General features: G+C 51.3%; 1 protein-coding gene across 4 annotated transcripts in view; it reads left to right on the forward strand.

Moving 5' to 3' along the window:
- The window catches only part of Rgs3 (regulator of G protein signaling 3), a 120865-nt gene that overhangs the window by 23080 nt on the left and 78775 nt on the right, over positions 1-19010 (forward strand). For 2 of the 4 annotated variants that reach the window (XM_029539783.1, XM_021200059.2), the window contains exons 3-9: positions 437-495; positions 1444-1538; positions 2498-2566; positions 9918-9978; positions 11006-11096; positions 11627-11682; positions 18080-18161. In XM_029539783.1, the coding sequence (XP_029395643.1) occupies positions 437-495; positions 1444-1538; positions 2498-2566; positions 9918-9978; positions 11006-11096; positions 11627-11682; positions 18080-18161 (513 nt within the window). Of the gene's footprint in view, positions 1-436; positions 496-1443; positions 1539-2497; positions 2567-9917; positions 9979-11005; positions 11097-11626; positions 11683-14357; positions 14467-18079; positions 18162-19010 lie in introns of those variants that run through there. The other 2 variants (XM_021200053.1, XM_021200060.2) reach the window with 2 other exon arrangements.

Genomic DNA, 19010 nt, shown 5'->3' on the forward strand with positions numbered 1-19010 from the left:
AAAAAAAAGACTTGGGGAATGGAGTGCGCTCTATTCTATACCATGGTGAGGGTGTTGCCAGAACAGGTTGGTGGAGGAGACAAGGCAGAGATGGGGTCACAACCATTAGTTATCAGGTCAACTCAAAGACCGGGGTAAGGGTCAGAATCCTATTGTCCACAAATAAGACTTTTTTTTTTTTCGAGACAGGGTTTCTCTGTGTAACCCTGGCTGTCCTAGAACTCACTTTGTAGACCCGGCTGGCCTTGAACTCAGAAATCTGCCTGCCTCTGCCTCCCAAGTGCTGGGATTAAAGGTGTGCGCTACCACGCCTGGCTCAGATATGACTTCTATTTGAGTACAAATAGAAAATGTCTTTCCATTAGCGAGTGCGTACCTGTGCTGAAGTGTGTATATACTTCCATTCACCCACCCTAACCTTTCTGTTCTTTTTCAGTCATAGAAGGCAAAGGCCTGATGAGCAGGGAGCCTGGCATCTGTGATCCCTATGTGAAGGTATCAGATGGGGTTAGAGGCAGGTGTGGGGCACTGAGATGGACTCTCAAGGTGCAAGTACACCTGTGGGTTAGTGACCATCAACCACTTCATTCGTTGGGTCTCTGGGCATTCATGAGGCCCCACGCTGGTCTAGACTCTTGATTGACTTGTTCCCTAAGGCTTTGGTCAAGAGCTAGAGTCTTAAGGGTGATCTTGGTGATCCACATGGTGACCGTGCTGGTGACTGAAACACAGGCTTTCTAGTGGACACAACATCCTCATCCCCTTCTCTACCCAACCAGAGGCAGAGAGAGCTGTCAGGCTTGGGTAGGAGAGTAGGCGGGGTGTCTCTGAGGGCTGGGGGGGTTCTTTCTGAGTTAGTCCCTGGCAGTGAATCCAGAGGAGCACAGGGGTAAAGATACAGGAAGCCAAAGGCCAGGGACATCCCAGAATGTCTCGGCCAAGATGCCAGGTGCAGGCCTGACGCTCTCTTCCCTTTACGTCCAGAAACCCTTCCTCTCAAGAGCTGGAGAATGGCTTTGTAGGAACAGGCTGGCTGCCTGAAGCCTGGGAGGAAGAGGACTGTAGTGAAAACATGGCCTTGGGGCCTCTTGGGGTGGGGCCAGGGCAGAATGCCCAAGAGCACCTGGGGACCTAAGGGGGAGGAGGCCTTTGGCTTTGGGGGAACATCCCTGGTCTAGGGAAGAATAGAGATGATAAGGTTTTATCTTGTCTCTATCTTGCTACCACCACCATGACTCCCTGTCCTGGTGTGGGTTCCTCTGACCACAGGCAGGTTCCTTGTTTGCAATGGGGACTCTACTCTGTGGTCTTCCCAGGCTGGTTTGACACACGGGAAAGCTTTTAGTTTGGAGCCTCGCAGAGCTAGCTGTCCCGAGCTAGCTGTGGGGCTTGGGTGACTGTGTCTCTGGGATCACCTAATGCTTTTACTTTCTCTACCCGAAGGTTTCTCTGATCCCAGAAGACAGCCAGCTACCCTGCCAGACCACGCAGACCATTCCAGACTGCAGAGACCCAGCTTTCCACGAGCACTTCTTCTTGTAAGAGTCAGGAACGGCTTGGCCCTCGAGAGGAGAGGCGGGGAGGGGTTTGTCTGGAAAGATCTGCGTTCGTTCGCCAGATCTAGACACAGATCTGAACAGAACAACAGACTTCAGAAGGATGCCTTTGTTGTCTCCTCCCCGGCCCTAGGAATAATGTGTCACTTGGCTGTTTCTCCTAACTACAGTAACTAGCTTAGGGCTGGCAGCGCTCCCCCCCCACTGCCCCCCCCCAAAAAAAAGAGAAGCTGGTTTCCCACTGCCTCCAGCCAAGTTCTCACCTTCAATAGAAGGAATTTTCCAGGCTGAAGGGCGGGTATTACCTGTGCATCTCTTTTCATTTAAACTCATTAACCTCTCTGAGCCCCAGCTTCCTCATTCGTAGAATGGAGTTAATAATAGTTCCTTCCTGGGGAGCTAGGGACTCTTTAAGTGGGACGTGGGGCAGCGCCCATTGGCGGGAGAGCTGCTGCTGTTATTATTATATCATTTCTGTCCCTCGTCTCTGGATGCTCCGGGGCCACTGGGAAGGGCATGGACTCTTTTCCTGTTAGTGAGAGCGAATCATAATATTTTGGTTTGCTTCTCATTTCACAAGGTAATTCTGGACAATACGGGTGAAGAGAATGAAGAAACTAGAAAACCCTCGGCACCCTCCTACTCACTCAGATAGGAGCTGCTGCGTTTCTTGTCAGATCTCTCTTTCCGTGGACGTGCACCTCTGTGTGTGTTTTCAACACAGGACTGTTTTATGACCGTGTGTTCTGGCCTTTCTTTTGTCCCTAACAATGTAGTATGAATGCTATTATGCACGTGAGGATGCAGCTCCCACATGGTGGCACTATATTTAGCAAGTTGTATAGATTCTGGCTCAGCTGTTGGAGTCATGGCCACAGCTCCGGGAACCTGGCCTAGAGCTGGGCGCTCCTAATGCTCTGGTGGTCTGCTTTGCTTCCTAGTCCTGTCCCAGAGGAGGGTGATCAGAAGCGTCTTCTGGTGACAGTGTGGAACCGGGCCAGTGAGACCAGGTGAGGAGACCTACTGTGCGGGGCTGAGAACCTTCTCTGGGTTAGGGGGTGCCAGCATACTTGAGGGATTTACCTCATGCCTTCAGGCTAAGTGAGTTGCAGAGGCTGGTACCCTGAGTCTCTGTCATGTGGAGGTAGTGATGAAGAGGAGGCCAAGACATTGTCAGTGAACATTTGCAAGCTCTTGGTATCAACAAGGAGGGCTTAACCCACGGATGGCAACTAGCGTACACCAAGACTCAGCTCTTAAGGCGCCCACTGTCCAGGAAGGGATAGGAGGCACTGTCTGGAGATAAAGTACAGTAACGGCACACACGTAACCCAGTTCCACAGGGTACTGTGCACTGTCCCTACTGGGCCTACTTTGCATTGAGTCACCACTGTCCCCTGTACCCAGCATATGCATGCCTCATGAATACCAACCAACCTCTCAAGCAGAACGGGACGACTGGAGAAGAGCAAGGGCGGGAAAGTGACTCAGAGAGTTCATGGGAAGTATGGACTTCTGAACCTGGGCAGAGTAAGAGGATGGTAAAGAGAGGTAGAAGGGGTGTGGCATAAGCAAGCAGGAAGTAATGAGGAAGTCAGGGATAGTTGTGGTGGCCTCAGGCTGCCATGAGGAGGCCTGGTTCAGGTATGTGTGTGTGTGTGTGTGTGTGTGTGTGTGTGTGTGTGTAGCACACTGATCTTGCAGGCAGTGGGGGACAAAGGAGGCAGTTGTGGTTGTAAGGAATGAGAGGCAGATGTTGTAGCATGGGGGTGGTGGTGTAGTGAGCAAGCAGCAGGAATGATTGGCTGGTAAGGAGAGCAGGTGAGAGCATCTGCCAGCCAAGCCCAGGGGCAGGAGCAGCGAGGGGCTCATTTCACAGAGGTAATCTGAGAACCCGGGAGACCCGGTGACCAGTAGCCCTTGTCCAGCACCTGGAATAGAACTCAATGCGTTTAAATGGGTCCCATGTGAACGAACATCAGCTCTGATCTCCAGCTCAAACCTGGAAAATGTTTGGGGGGGTTGAATGTTTTCTGTGTATGCACCATGTTGGAGATTAAACCCTGAGCCTCGGATATGTCAGGCAAATGTTCCACCACTGAACTACATCCCAACTCCTGAGTTCTTTCTGGAAACCTAAGTCCCACTAGCTAACATGCGTTTCTAGGGGTCCCATCTAACCTTGAGAATGAAGAGTTGTTTTGATGGAATCTTCTTTTCATCAGGGAACGATGCTCATGGTACTCCTTGTCCCATCCATCCATCCATCCACCCACCCACCTATCCATCCATCCATCCATCCATCCATCCACCCAGCTGCTACTGCCTGGCAACCCACATTCTAGGTGCTGAGCACTCACACAGGTCTCTGGAACAGCAGTGAAAGAGACTTGAGCCATGGATGGAGCAGAGAGCATCATGCTGATGAGACCGGGTGCCTCACTTGCTGGGTGCTGAGCTGAGTCCAGCTAAGAATGCATTTGAGTAGTTTATGATAAGTTTCCAGAAGAGGTGACCAAGGCTCAGGAAGATGGGACCTCGATCAGGGTCACCCAGTAAAGCTAGGAGAAAAAAGCCAGGCAGTTGGATCTAAGTTCTGTCCTTATCATTGCGTTGCCTCCTGGCCCAAAAGGACAGAGCAGAGAGGGTGGGTTTGTGAAATGAGGCAGTGTCTGAGGACTTACCCGTCTTTTGGGGAGTTCAAGTGCAATGTAGGCCTTCAACAGAGCTGAGATGGAGTCGGCGTAGGCCCAGCCAGGTAGATCCATAAGTCCTCTGGAGAAAGGTTTTCCTCCAGTGCCAGTGGTCCTGAGTTCTGGTTGGACATTAGAATCTCCCAGGGCACCTGTATGGATCACAGGTCCCCAGGCAACCCAGGCACCAGATGGCTAAGCCCACACCTGCCTGAGCAGGCTCTGGAGGTCTACATTTAGACCCCATGGTGAGCTGATGAAGCCAGTTTGGTGTCTGGGATGCTGTTTGGCCACTGGGCCTTACTGAGATGATACTGGCAAGAGAGTGACTATAGGTCTAAAATTCAGGAAAGTCTTTGGTAGGGCCAGGTGAAAGAGAATGAACAGGAATGGCATTCAAAGTAGTACTCAGCTGTGAGAACAGGGGGGCATCAGATACACCTGTTGCTGGTGACATCAGCAGCTGTCTGCGAAGGGGAGGTGAGATGCTGGTATCCGGAGCACCCAGGTGAGAGTGGTGTGTGCTGGTGATGTCCGGATTGAATGGATGAGACAGACCACCCGGGGTGCGCTGAGTGGCAGGCCCCGTATTGGAAGGGTCAGTAAACTGCTTCATAAGCCCTAAAGGAGGTCCAGAGGGGTGTCAGAGAAGCAGAGGGGCACCGGGCAAGCTCTCGGTGGAGGTGAGGGCTGGAGGTGAACGTTCCATGGGAATCGGATAGGCAGAGCTACTGGAGGAGCTAGCGATGCAGTTCACATATTTGGAAGCGAAAGGGAGGCCGGGGAAAGTGAGTCAGCCTCCAGCGAGGCCGCCTGGTCAGGGCGCCTGACTCCACCAGTTGCCTATTTTGGGAAAGTAAGATTCTTGATTAAATAAAACACAGCCAGACTCATGGTCAGATTCCCCACTCTGAGCTCAAGAGGCTCGGGCCGGGGCGGGCTCAGGCAGGCCTGCCTGAGGAGCAGATGGCTCCTCCAAGGCTGTCAGCACCATGCTGGCTGTTTTCAGCCCCCTGGGATTCTCAGCAGGCTCCCCTTTATCAATGTCCTGAAAGAGGAGGCCTCTGGCCCCAGGGCTGCTGAGCATTCCCAAATCAAATCGTGTTTCTCTGAAGGACATCGTTCGACTTCTCGACAGGAAAGGCCATTACAGAAGGTGGGAGACAAACATTAACTGACCTGTTTTTTTTCTGGAGTCAAGCATTCTCTATACATTATCTCATTTAATGCGGGTCATGAGGGGTGAGAATTATGATTCCTTCCCCTCAAACGTCATAATGCTTTGAGGTTATATAACAGCTGGTACTTAACAAGCATCTATTCTATGTGGACATTAAGCCCATGGCATGCTTTATCTAATTTAATCCCCACTCAGCTCTTTTATGGCTGAGGAAACAGGCACAGAAAGGTTATGTAACTCATCCAAAGTAACACAGCTGGAATGTAGGGAAGGAAAAAGAAGTCAGCTGCAAATCCAGGCAGTCAGATGCGTTTGTGGTCACATCCCAGGGCACTGGCCTACCTCTCGTACATGACAAATGACTCCAAAGACATCCCCCCTTCCCAGTCAGTGGCTTGGTCCTCTAACCTTGAAATGTTTCTTCAATACAAGTAGTGGGGCTTTATAGACCACCTCGTCAAATGTGCAGTGGGCACATTCCGAGACCTGCAGGCACCAAGAGGGAGAGGAGAGGTCCTCCCAGTGGTGGCTGCAGATTCGAGTTTGAATCCCCAGCACACAGGGAAAAAGCCAAGTATGGCAGCACACAAGCCTATAACCCTTAGCACTGTGGGGGTCAGAGACTGATTGATGATGGGGACTTCCCAGCTGCCTGCCTAGTTCCAACTTCAGTGAGAGACCTTGTCCTGACAGAACACGGTGTAGAGTGGGGGGACCTGAAGTTATCACCTGTGTGCCATACCACCCAGCACGGACACACAGAATCCTGGAAGGGGAGCTGTGGAGCTCAGCTGCAGATGTCAGGATCTGAAGAGAGCCAGCGAGCCTCTGAAGGAGGGCCACTCTCACTGGCTGTGTGACTGTGGACTTCCCCAGCTCCGTGCCTCAGTTTCCTTATCGGTAAAATCCAGCCATCTTCAGGGCTTTCTATTTCCATTTCAGATTTCTGTGAATATTAAATAGTTACAGTCACTTTCATAAAGTGGCTCAATAAACAGACAAACAAACAAACAAAACTATAGGCCTTTTCAAAGATAAGCAAAGATAGAAGGCAGGTACAAACCCCCAGAGATGCATAGCGCCGATCCATCCTTTATCAATCAATATGTAGTCTTCTTTCTCTGGGCCTCACCCACTTCTCCCTCCTCCAGTGTATCACTTTCCTATGTCATCAGTATCTCTGTCTGTCTGTCATCCATCTATCTATGAATGACAACTCCTAAAGACACAGAACCATGAAGACACAATCACACTCAGAATGATAGTGATCTGTCTAATTCTTCAGTGCTTTGAGCATGAAGCTAAGCCATTTGAAGTCCTGTTGGATGATAAGCAGAAGCTGAACTGAAGCTTCTAATATCATTTATAGCACTTTCTGAACTTGTACCCAGAGAACAACTCTGGAGAGAGATGTAACTATTCCCCTGAAAGACAGACATTTGACTCATCAATGTGAAAGACCATTATGGAAGTAAATGAATAGATTTAAGAAAAGCATATATATATATATATATATATATATATATATATATATATATATACAATTAAAGAATACAATCTTATATGATAACCTGTGGCTGCATACATGGAAGGTCTGTTTTGTCCTGTGTCAGGTAGCACCCTCAATGCTCTGGGGCAGCCTTTCCATTAACCCTTCTATGAACCGGATCTTTGTCAAGGATGGTGTGGCCTAAGATCAGAGAGCTTATGACCAGTGATGGCTCATGCACGTAACACAAAGAAAAAAAAAGTGAATAGAAAAAGCATGTCCTCAGTTTAAGGCATCAAACTAGAAATAAAAATCGTAAAACCCTGTGAAACAAAATCGTTTAAGGCTCTTGAATGAGTAGATTAATGCACTTCCCCCCCAGAATGTAATAAGTCTCGTCTTGCGGCAAGCTGAGCAGTTCTGCTGCGCGCTCCATAAAGTTGCCTCTGAGCCTCGTATTGGCTCTCTGAGATGTGCCTCCTCCTCTTTCTGGCTCTGCTCAGGAGGCGTCCTGTGTGCTCCCATGCCCCAACTACCTCTTGTGCCTCCACAGCTTGTTGCCCTCACTGTTCATCTGTCAATCTCACTCTGTCTTGTGCCAGGCCCTGTATTGCTGTCTTGAACTGCTATTTAAATTCCTGCCTATTTGTCATGTTTCCTTAACACTGAGGCTCCATGCCCAGCGCCTGCCAACCATGGGCATGATAGATTCCCCCATTTGTCAAGCCTTTGCCGAGTGCAGAAGCCTTGGCAGTAGGCAGGGACCGAGGCATGGTTCCAGAGCCTCTTCACAGAGGGAAATGGCCATCCTCTCCTGCGAGGGCCCAAGTTGGTAAGCCGGCTGGTCGGTGCCTTGCTGTATGCTTGGGCTGCTTATATAAGCAGTTCTTCCGCCAAAGGGTTTTCAAAGCAGCCTTTAGAAGGAGCTAATTGAAGAATACTCCGAGAGAGGTCCCTGCTTGTGGACGTTAATTGTGACAGTTTACTCTGCCTGAACGATCATGAAATCACTGGAGGCCCCTTAGCAGGGCTGCAAAGCTCAAGGGAGGCTATTAACCATTTAGCATTCTCTAAGCACCAGGGAATAAAAATTCCACTTACAGCGGAGCAGGGGGAGGCAATGTTTATTACGACAAAAGCCCAAGCCTGGAGACAGGGAAGTCTACAGCGGCAGCCAGCATTGAGTGCAGAGCGTACTTTACCTCACTGCCAGCCAGGACTCTCCCAAATGTGCTGACGAGAAAAACAAGCTTGGTAGGAGCACATTGGTAGAGTCTCTAAAGGCTGTCCCCGAGTGGCCACTGGATGTTAGCTGCCATGGCGGTCTAGCCTGCTTCCAAGAGGGAAGATTGTTCAGAACGGCGGGGTAGGAAGGTGAAGGAGTATTTAGTTAGAGTGACTGCATTAGCCTCCTTGAGCGAGTCATTAATGGGGCCTTGTATGACGGGACAGGGAGGAGGAGGTAGCCATGAGTCACTGCTAGAAGTTTAGAACATGGATTGACAGGCAGGTGGCAGTGCTCCGTGTCCCCCACCCCTCACTTGGCTTGGGTGCCTGGGAGAAGCTAGTTTTGTTGTGCTTACAACTGTCAGGTGGCAAACTGCCACCCTTTCCGGAGAATCCAAACAATATGTATTTACGGAGGCTTCTCGACCTCGCCTTGACCATGGGTGGGTACGTGTGGAATCCCCGGAGAGCTTTCTCTGGGCTCCCGTGCCCAGACGCTACCTTGAACTAACTGCGTTTGGATCTAGGCATGGACTCTGCAGCTCACAGTCTCAAGGCAGGGGCCTTTGTAGGCTGCCCTTTGAGGCTGCTGATAGCTGCCTCCTGGGCCTGACCCCTGAAGACCGGCTTCCTGGGAGGCACATCTGCAGGGAGTTTCACTAACTCCCTCTGCCAACCGGGGCAGGCCAGATGCCGTCCGTGGGTCTTTCAGATAGTGAGAGCTAGGCCGCCAGGACTATGTTCCAGTCTAAATATGTATGCTGTTTCTAGGTAGTAATTAAACCAGTCTACAAAGGAATCTGAGCCGAGAGCTGGAGAAAGAGAGGAAGGGAGGAAAAACAAAGCAGAACCAAAACTCACAAAAGGCTCAAGCATCAAGCTCAAGTAGAGTGTGGTACAACAGAGGTCCTTAAAAATACCACAAAAGCAAAAAGCAAAAGCAGTGGCTGCAAAAGCAGTGGCTGTTCCCCTGTGACGATTTGAAAGCAAAAATTGCTAACAATCCCACCTACCAGACACGGCCGTTGTTTCTCTTTTGTGACTCTGTTTCCCACGAAACTTCAGCTTTGCCCAAGCCCCTTTCTCTGACAATAGCAAGCGTTGGCATTTCATTCGCATTCATCGATGGCATCACTACTAAAAAGCTGCCAATCAGTTCGTGATGGCTGGGCATTCTCTAGGTACTTTGAATCCCTGCTACCCAAGAGGCCCCAGCTTGAACTCTACCCCTCACCCGAGTCTGGCAATGTATGAGGCCTGAAATGGTTCATGCCTGCCTGGCCCGTTGACAGTCCGGTCAGATGGTCATTGTGACTTCTGTACGTCGGGTATGTTTGGAACTCGGTCTCCAGCCAACTGAGAACTGCTAAGGTCCTGCTTGGCTGTGAGGCAAGGCTGTGTGAGTGGAGGTCCCATAACTTCCTGCTTACTGTATGTCCCCAGCTGAGGTGGTGGCTAAGAATCTCTGATGGGGACAACCCTCTCCACTTAGCCAGCACTAGGACAGCTAAACCTCTCAGAGAGTGCAGCGTCTGCTCAGGTTACCTCAGTCCTCACTAATACTAACTATTCTGTCACCTTGGGAAGGGGACCGACCAAGCTTGGTGCTTTCCTCTAGAGACTGGGTAGAACTCCTCTGCCCACCTCACACAGTGGGAAGAAGGAAGGAACAGAAGCAGGCGGAGGTGCTCTTGGGAAGCCACACGTAGACTGTGGAACCTTTGACTTCCTCGAACAGACTGCGGGAGACTCACTCTCTGCTCTCCTTCCAGGCAGCATGCGCTCATTGGCTGCATGAGCTTTGGGGTGAGGTCTCTCTTGACTCCGGACAAGGTGAGTTGCTGGGAAGCTCCGGGAACAATAGCCCACCCAGGCCCTGGCTGGTATAGTCATGTTGACCCTGGAAATGCTTGGCTTGAGCTGCTCTCTGTGGTGTTGTGTCCCACTGAGGCTGGTGCTGGTAGTCTAACTTACAGGCTGCTGCAGTCACTGGCCTGGCTGAGGGTCTGGGTTCCCTTACAGAGGGGAGTTTGGCAGCCCCTAGACTCTCTAGGAAGGGCTGAGTCTGGCAGATGCCAGGATGCCGTGTAGGGTCCTCTTGATCTGTCTTCTGGGCTCAGGAGTCGCTTGGATGGGGGTAGAAAGCACTGTCTCTGGTGACGGCCCTCTGAGGCTGGCTGAGGACACAGGCTCAGGAGATCCCCCTCCTTTGGATCGCTGTCACTTAGCTGGCCTTACTTGGCTCCGCAGCCCCAAACTAAAAACTCTGAGTAGGGAAGGGTACATGGCTTTTGCACATCTTGAATATGTCCTTGTGGCCCGTTTTGAGACCCTGCCACACAGCTTTGTGTCCTGGAATGACGTCAAGAGAGGGCTGTTCTGGAGGCTCTTGATCTCCCCGCCACAGCCTGGGCTTCGGCCTCCTCAGAAAGGTGCTGCTCATGGAGACTCCACAGGGGTCTTGAGTATCTGCTTTTGTGGCCTCTCCGCTGTTCTTCACTCTTTCCTTTCTGTTCTGTAAACAGATATTTAATGAGCACCTACTGTTTACCAGGCTCAATATTAGGTAGGTCAATGAGTCTGGCTGGAGGCAGGAGGCAGGAGGCAGGCAAGCCCATAACTGTCCAGGGCTAGGAGGCTAAGGGAGGATCACTTCTGTCCAGAGAATCAGGGAAGGCTTCCTGAAGGTATAAGTGGCAACTTTGGGTCAGGGAGGGTGAACCATTTGCTTTGGGGGAATAATAGCCAGCTGCAGGTGTTTGTTTGTTTGCTTGTTTGTTTGTTTTTGAAGGGTTAGTGGTACCTTGACCTGTGCCCTCTGCCTCTCTGGACTGATCAGTCCTTCCTTCTCTCACAACAGGAGATCAGTGGCTGGTACTATCTGCTAGGGGAGGACCTGGGTCGGACCAAACACCTCAAGGTGGCTAGGCGGCGCCTCCAGCCCCTGAGAGGTGTGTACAAGCCCCTTGAAGCTCCCTGACCCTGACTGAGTGAGGCGTTAGCCTCTGCCTCCCTGGCTTTTCTTGCCGGTGCCTATAAGATCACAGGCTACTCCCAACCAGGATATCACTACCATATGATAGACTTTGAGTTTGTGCCACCTGGCTTCACACAGATTAGTCCCCTGCCCCACTCACAGAAGCTTCGGGACTTCCCACGAGTCTCCTTCCCAGGCCCTGTGTCTCAGAAGCCCCCCTCCCCATCCCATCCCTGTGATACCTTGCTGACCCTACAAGCCCCACCACTGTAGGCATGCTTCTCGGGCCTGCCAGGGGCCTGAGACTCAGGACTGGGATTACATGTTCCTTCCGTCCTGTTCTTTCCCTCATAGCCCTGGCTCCCCAGCCTCCGTTTGCTCTGAGCCTTGGCATCCTCCTATCCTGGAAGCCAGGAATTGTCCCGACAGTCTCACCCATGGTTGGTTCGTGCATGGGCCCTCTTGCCAGTAGGAGCTTTCTGACTTAGCTCTATCATCTTCCAGACGTGCTGTTGAGAATGCCAGGAGAGGGGGACCCTGAGAATGGGGAAAAACTCCAGGTAAGTGGGTGCACTCCTGGCTGGGGCTGGTGGAACCTGAGCATGGCTCCAGGGTCTCTGGTGGGTCCCCTCTTTGTCAGCCTCTTGGTTCAGGAAGTGACCATGAAAGAGGGCAACTTGGGATTTGGAACACAGCAAGTCATGCCTTGTGAAAGAGAGTTCTTAACTTTCCTAAGGTGTGGCATTGGAAATTGCCCTGTACATAGGTCTTGGTCATTCGTGACCTTTGCAGGGGTGGGAAAGAGCCAGGAAATGTAGGTGACTGGATCTTTCTGATTTTCCTTTCCTTTCCTTTCCTTTCCTTTCCTTTCCTTTCCTTTCCTTTCCTTTCCTTTCCTTTCCTTTCCTTTCCTTTCCTTTCCTTTCCTTTCCTTCNTTCCTTTCCTTTCCTTTCCTTTCCTTTCCTTTCCTTTCCTTTCCTTTCCTTTCCTTTCCTTTCCTTTCCTTTCCTTTCCTTTCCTTCCCTTCCCTTCCCTTCCCTTCCCTTCCCTTCCCTTCTCTTTTCATTTTTCCTTCTATTTCTTTTCTTTTCTTTTCTTTTCTTTTCTTTTCTTTTCTTTTCTTTTCTTTTCTTTTCTTTTCTTTTCTTTTCTTTCTCTCTCCCTTCCCCCCTCTCTTTCTTCTTTTTTGCCTCTAGAAATAGAATCCTCCCTTCCCTTAGGTCCCCAGAACCTCTCTCTGTCTCTGAGAACCATGGCACCTTCGCAGGTTAAGCCTGCTGGGGCGGAGAAGCAGCTATAACTCTGAACCTGAAAGTGACGGATTTCTGGCTTCCTACCAGCTGTGAATCTGGAGAGGAACATCATACGGGGATTTGGATGAATTGTCCAAAGTTCACTCGATCTCTTTGGAGAACCTGTCACGGTGACTCATGGTTTTCTTTAGTAGGAGAAGGAAAATCAAACTCTCGACGATCAATCAGCCCCTGGGGTGAGATTGTGATCTAACTCTCACCACCTCCTGTGAGGTGGCTGTCACCACCCCACCTTACAGATAAGAGGACATATAGATCCCAGGGTGTTATGTCACTGTAGCCACTCAGCCAGCAAGAGGGTGGCAGAGCCTCATTATGTCTTCTGGGCACCGTGCCACACGGTCTCTGGAGTGTGTCCTCACCGAGGAGACCTGAGATGTTGGTGTCGGTATGCTCCTTGACCTCTTGTATTGCAATTAACCCCTTGGGTGCTATTGTGCACCTATTCATCCAATCCCTTGGACTCTATGGGGTGGTTACACCTGTGCGGACCCCAGCCTGGTGCTGGGTTCTGGACAGAGCCTTGGCTCACTCCCTTGTGGAACATACAGTTAGTTCAACATATCACGAGCCATCACAGTAGCTGCTTGCTGCCTGCAGCTTCTGAGCACCTGGCTGGAGCGAGCAAGACCGAGGAACAGAGCCATGGTTTCTAGTTCATGTTGGGTAACGTCAGTGTGTCCTGCGCAAACATCCAGCCCCCCCCTTATAGTGCTTGGGTAATCTGCCAGATGTGGTTTTTATGGTTTCACTAGGAGTCTAGAGGCTTCATCTAGCTTCAGGGATAGTTCCAAAGATCTCCCCCCTCTCTGTGGGGAGAGAGTGTCCATGGACCCACCCTAGGAATATGTGGGCATGACTTGGATATCTGCATTGCAGGTCTCTAGGTGGCCCGTGACAGACATGCTTTGTGCTTGATTTCTGTCTACTGTCCCGTGTCCCCGAGGTCACTGTTCTGAGTTGGATTTGGGGGTTTGTGCACCTGATGATGTCCACAGTGCTCAGCAGAGACAGGGACTGGCAGAGGCGTGGGGAAGTGAGCGGTTGCTTAGTCACATCCTCCATTTGAAAGACCTTGAGGTGTAGGTCACCTGTCCAGGGTCACTCAGCAATCAAACCAAGGCACAGCCGCTGTCTGACTACACGAGTGAGCAGGTGGGCTTTTCCGGGGGCCTCCTAGGAGGGCAGAGGGGGTTGGGTTCATGCTGTGCTACCCAAGAGACCTGATCCTGGGATGTCAAGGTACTGATTGCAGGGCCTGGGTCCTAACCTGGCATTTGACTGTAACCTCTCTAGGCCTCCACTTCTTTGTTGTTATGATGTGGAGGCAGGTGCCCCGTGGCTGGGAGTCCATTTGCACATTTGACCATTTGGTCTGCGTGCCGTCAGTCCCTTTGCTGACTTTTAAGTAGCTCCTGAGTGTCCACCAGCCTCCAGATGTTTCGTATGTTCTGACTTAAGATGGGTTGTTTATGGGTACAGTGTTCACAGCATCCCAGACTGTCCCCACGGGGTTCATCTACTGGGTTTGCTCCTGGCGACCCTGAGACTCGCAAGGAGGCATGCTGTTACAGAACAGGGTGTGTTTTCTGCTTGAGTTTCCCTCCAGCAGGCAGTCGGGGCTGTTTGTGAGAAAACCACTCTCACAGAGCGTCCCAGGGCAGAGAATGCAGCCAGAACAAAGGCGCCCTCTCCCCGCCAGGCCCGAGGAATACTAACTAGTTGACAGGAATTTTAATATAAAACTCTCCCTCTTCCTTGTCATTCTGAGGTTTCAGGAAGCCTTCGGGCTTATCTGCAGAGGCACACTGCACAGACAGGGCCTGGGGAGGTGAGAGGTGATTTCCTGCCATTCTTCTGAGGGGCGGGCTTCCCAGGGCGGTCATGCCAGGCTGACGGGGCGCAGTGTGGGCTCCCGCTACTGGGGGGGAGAGCTGGGTTTTCATGGGGAGGCAGCCGAGGCAGGATCCGCAGCCATGAACCGCTTCAATGGGCTCTGCAAAGTGTGTTCAGAACGCCGCTACCGGCAGGTGGGTGCTTGATCCCCTGGGTACTGTGATAATGGGAGTCAGGGATGGGGCTCATCCATATAGAATCTCTCTCCACAAGGCCATCTATACCTCCCCCTGTTCCCTGCAGGCACATTAGAGACAGGGGTTGGACCCATGACCCAGCCTGCTACCTACTGCCCTAGGTTACAGGCAGCTGAGGCCAGTTCTGAGTGTTCTCCTACCACAGCCTGGGATCCTTGATGAGATGATTTAGCTGCTGTTGTTTGATTGATTGTTTTTTTTTTGGTTTTGCTTTTATCATCTAGGGGGAGGTGATTGAAAAAAAAAACAAAAGCCATCTCAGGTCTGAGATTGCTGGTGATGGGTTTGGGCTGGGGAGCTAAGGGACTCCTGAAAGCTGCAGTATTGCTGATTTTCCTGTTTCTGGTGGGCAGCGGTACCCATTATGTCCCTTGTGTGTACTGGTGTGTGCGTCTAGGTGAGGGGTGATGTATGCGTATGTGTATCTTTTCCTCCTGGCTGCCACAATGCCTTGAAGTGACTCCGGCATTGCTGTGGCTCTGGAGGCCAACTTCACTGCATCTGTCTCTTAGCTCCTGGGCTGGGAGGCAGGGAAGAGTCAGGAGTGTGATGGTCATGTTCACCCCAAAGACTCTTCTAGAACTAGCTTTTCTTTCTTATACATAGGGATGGGGATCAGGGTTAGGGATGAAGGTAAAATATATCCAGATTTGTGTAGTGTCCAAGATGGAGGGACCACACGAATTGCCGTGACTGTTAAAAATACAGAGAAGACCCTCGTTAGAATCTGGAGCTTAACTTGATAGTGTGTAGGTCACAGGCAGAGGCCCACGGGGGACTCTGGCACCTGCCTCCATCACTCGGGACCCAGATGTTCCTTCTAACATTTTCCTGCACCACTGACCTCAACCGATGTTCCCTACTTTCCTGAAGTTAGACAGAATAGTCCCTGTGGCAAGAACATTTAGGTGTTCATAAACATAAGGCAGGGTGAGCACTGGATAGAAGGTAATGAAATCCCAGGTGTCCTTGGGCCCAGGGGCCAGGGCACAGGGATGTGCTGGTGGCCAGAGTGAGAGCTGGGGCATGCATGGGCTGGACTCAGGGTAAGATGGCTCCCACATTGACGCTGGAGCAGCATCAAACACACTAGACTTTCTATGGGACCAGAGCTCTAGCCCACTGTGTTCCCCTTTAACTGACTCTCTTGAGCAGTTTACAGTTGCTTGTCCCTAAAACAGGAATGGTGAAACAGAGTCAAGCCCATGGGAGGAAAAGGTGACCCCTATAAAGTACTCGCTTGTGACTGCTGCTCACCTCCAGGGAGTGGATAATAAATGCTGGCAGTTAGGAACAGGAGCCCACGTGTGGCAGAACATCAGATACTCTTCAGGCGCTGGCATGGCTGAGACACGGGAGCGGTGGCGGTGCTTGCCCCTGGCAGGCAAGAGAAAGAGCCACCCTGGGGAGGTCACCCGTCAGGGGCTGCTGAGGTCCCAGAGTCAGGGGAGGGCTGTCTCCATTCTTGAGCCCAGTCAGAGAGGATTGCTGGGGGAGTATGCCCTCACTTTGGGCCTCGCTTACCTTCTCTGTAAAATGGGCTTGCTGAAGCTGTATTCTTTAGGGTCTAGGACAGACTCTTGTCTTGGTGGACTGACTCTTGGGACACTCACTATTCTGTGTGCTCAGAGGCCTCCATTGCAGCCTGCTCCTCCCACAGAGCTGGGCAATGAATGCTCTTGCTCCTTTCTAACCCCTTTCCCCGCCACTCCTTTGCTAGCCAATGGGGTGGGATTGTTCTCCAAGGTGGCACTCAGGGCGGTGAAGAGCCTCCTGGCCCTGGCCGAACCAGAGCACCAGAGTGTGGAGACACATTTATCTTCAGACCAGGGAGCTGGGGCTTACCCTCCAGACAGGAGGGGCCGTCCTCAGTGCCCTGTGGTGTAGGACTGGGGCAGGGCTAGAAGCGGTCCTGCGTGGTGTGAAGGGTGAGTTCCAGGTCCCCTGTTAGCCCTACAGAGCGGCTCCTGCTGTCTTCTCCGGGCCTCTGCTGGCTTGGCAATGTGAGATCCCCCCAGCTCTCCACGTTCACTCCCGGCTTTGTTTTGCTTTCTTTCCATTTTTTTTCCTTCTCTTCCTGTCTTAGCTATGTGTTTTCCCAGAATTCTTATGGGAATCGGGTATTTTCCTGCCTCCCTCCCCCTCCCCCCCTTGTCTGTCAGATTTCCTGTTTTACAAACTTGCTTTGAATCCAGGCCCAGGACTGGTGGGAAGCAGAGCCTGGGGACCTTTGGTCACCCTGGGCTCCTGCCTGCTCCCCTTCCTCGTGCCTGGCCGTGGGTTACCAGCAGGTGAATACAGTGCCCAGCGCTGAGAGACAGCAGGCTCTGCACCCACGCGCTGTGCCCTGCCTGACCTGTGCTAGGCTTGCAGAGATGCCTTCCTCCTCCCCCTGTCCCAGGCCAGGGCACCTTCTCTTTGTGCCTCGTTGGGACCCACCCTGGTCTTTCCCTGCCCTAAGGGTATCTTGGGACTCCCCCCTCGAAGCCATTTTTCTGACCTAAGTAATCTGAATGAGCCAGTGGGCTATGCTGCACACAGAGTCGCTCTTTTTTTTTTTTTTTGGAAGATTTTGTCTTAAAGTTTCGTTTTTTTTTTTATTTTAAACTATGCTTATATGTGTGCCTGGCCACGTGTAGGCCAGAGGTGTTGGATTCCCCCCCCTCCCACCCCGAAACTGGAGTTACAGGCAATTATGGGCTGACTGGGATACTGGGAATAGAACCCAAGAGCTAGTGTTAGCAAGAGTGGCCTTGCACCTAACTGCTGAGCCAGCAGTTCTCTTGACCCCTAACCCTTTCTCAGGGGTCAGATCTCAGATATCCTGCATATCAGATATTTACATTACAATTTCTCACAGTACAAAATTACAGTTATGAAGGAGCAACGAAAATAATTTTATGGTTGGGGTCACAACCTGAGGGTTGTATTAAAGGGAGATTGAGAACTACTCACTAAATAATGGGCATGGCGGGTGTCCTTTGATCGGACCTCTGAAAACGGGCTGTGTCCTCCCACATCCATACTCCTTCACAGGCAGAATGAAGCCCGTGGCTAGTACAGGTCTATCCAGGAGGCCCTGGCTCTGCCCGTGCCTGTGAACCCCATCACTCTTCAGCTGACACTTGGCCATGGGCTAAGAGAGAATGTGCTAGATCTTCCTGCCTGGCCCTCAGGGAGGGCGGCCACCCGCTTGGCTTGATTTCTAAATAAAATAAAGTGTGTGTCTAAGATCCTAAGACCTCCGTGGGAAAGGAAGCTGGTCTTCAGTGGGGAGAGGAGGTAGAACGCCAGACGGCTCTTGGGTAAAGGGTTGGGCTGTTAGGACCAAGAGGAGAAAGGGTTTCCCTTTTCCTTGATCTCATCCATTCTGCCCTCTGCTTGACTTTGCGTAAGTCAGGGTTAGGATGTTGGGTCGGAGGAAGGTAGAGGAGCCTGGCTGACTCCTGCTCAGCTCCGGCTCCCTGTGGAGAGACAGGTGGCTCTGGGTGTAGCTTAGAGGCTTCCCAGTTTTGAAACTCTGGAGTAACTGGACAGGGCTGTGTCCTAGATCACCATCCGGAGGGGCAAAGACGGCTTTGGCTTCACCATCTGCTGTGACTCTCCCGTCCGAGTCCAGGCTGTGGATTCTGGTAAGTGAATGGCCTAGGACGGCGGCCTCGCCCTCCAGTCCTCCAGGCGGCTGGACTTAGCTGTTGGGAGCTGGACGGGGGCCTCACACTGGATCAGACTCTGGGTTTTCAAAGGAAAAAGAATAATATTTTTAAATGACCTACAGATGAATCTGAGGTTTATGAAAATAAACCCTCTTTTTTTTTTGGGGGGGGGGAAGGGTTGTTTTTATCAAAATGAAAATAGATTCTGTATTTTGATTCTGCTCGTTTCTGAAGAGGAGCTAAATTTGAATTCCGATGGCTGCAGGGGAGATGTCTGAGCTTGCTTCCCGTCCGCAAGCCCACTTAACACTTAGAAGTGGACTTTCCGAACTGGCTGTGGTGTCTCATACCTGTAACCCTTGAACTTAGGAGGTAGAGGCAAGAGGATTGCTGGACATTCAAAGCTAACCTGGCCTACACTGTGAGACTCTCTCTCTCTCTCTCACTCACACACACACACACACACACACATACACACACACACATACACACACACACACACACATACACACACACATACACACACACACATAAACAAAAAGCAAGACCATAATAGGCAGAGGCTGGGAAGGTGACACAGTAAAGCACTAATACTGTAAGAGGGGGGTTCATTTGGTCTCCAGAAACTGTGCAAAAAAGAAAAAGAAAAAAGAAGCCAGGCACTGTGGCTCATGTTTTAATTATATACTCCTGTGGGTGGGCGCAGAGAAAGGGGAATAGTTGGGACCCATTCATTAGCTAGAGTAGCCTACTTGATGAGAGTCCCAGGTCAGTGAGAAACCCTGACAGAGAGAGGGAGAGGGAGAGGGAGAGGGAGAGGGAGAG

The sequence above is a fragment of the Mus pahari genome, chromosome 6, assembly GCF_900095145.1.
Source record: "Mus pahari chromosome 6, PAHARI_EIJ_v1.1, whole genome shotgun sequence".
In the NCBI taxonomy this organism is placed as follows: Eukaryota; Metazoa; Chordata; class Mammalia; order Rodentia; family Muridae; genus Mus; species Mus pahari.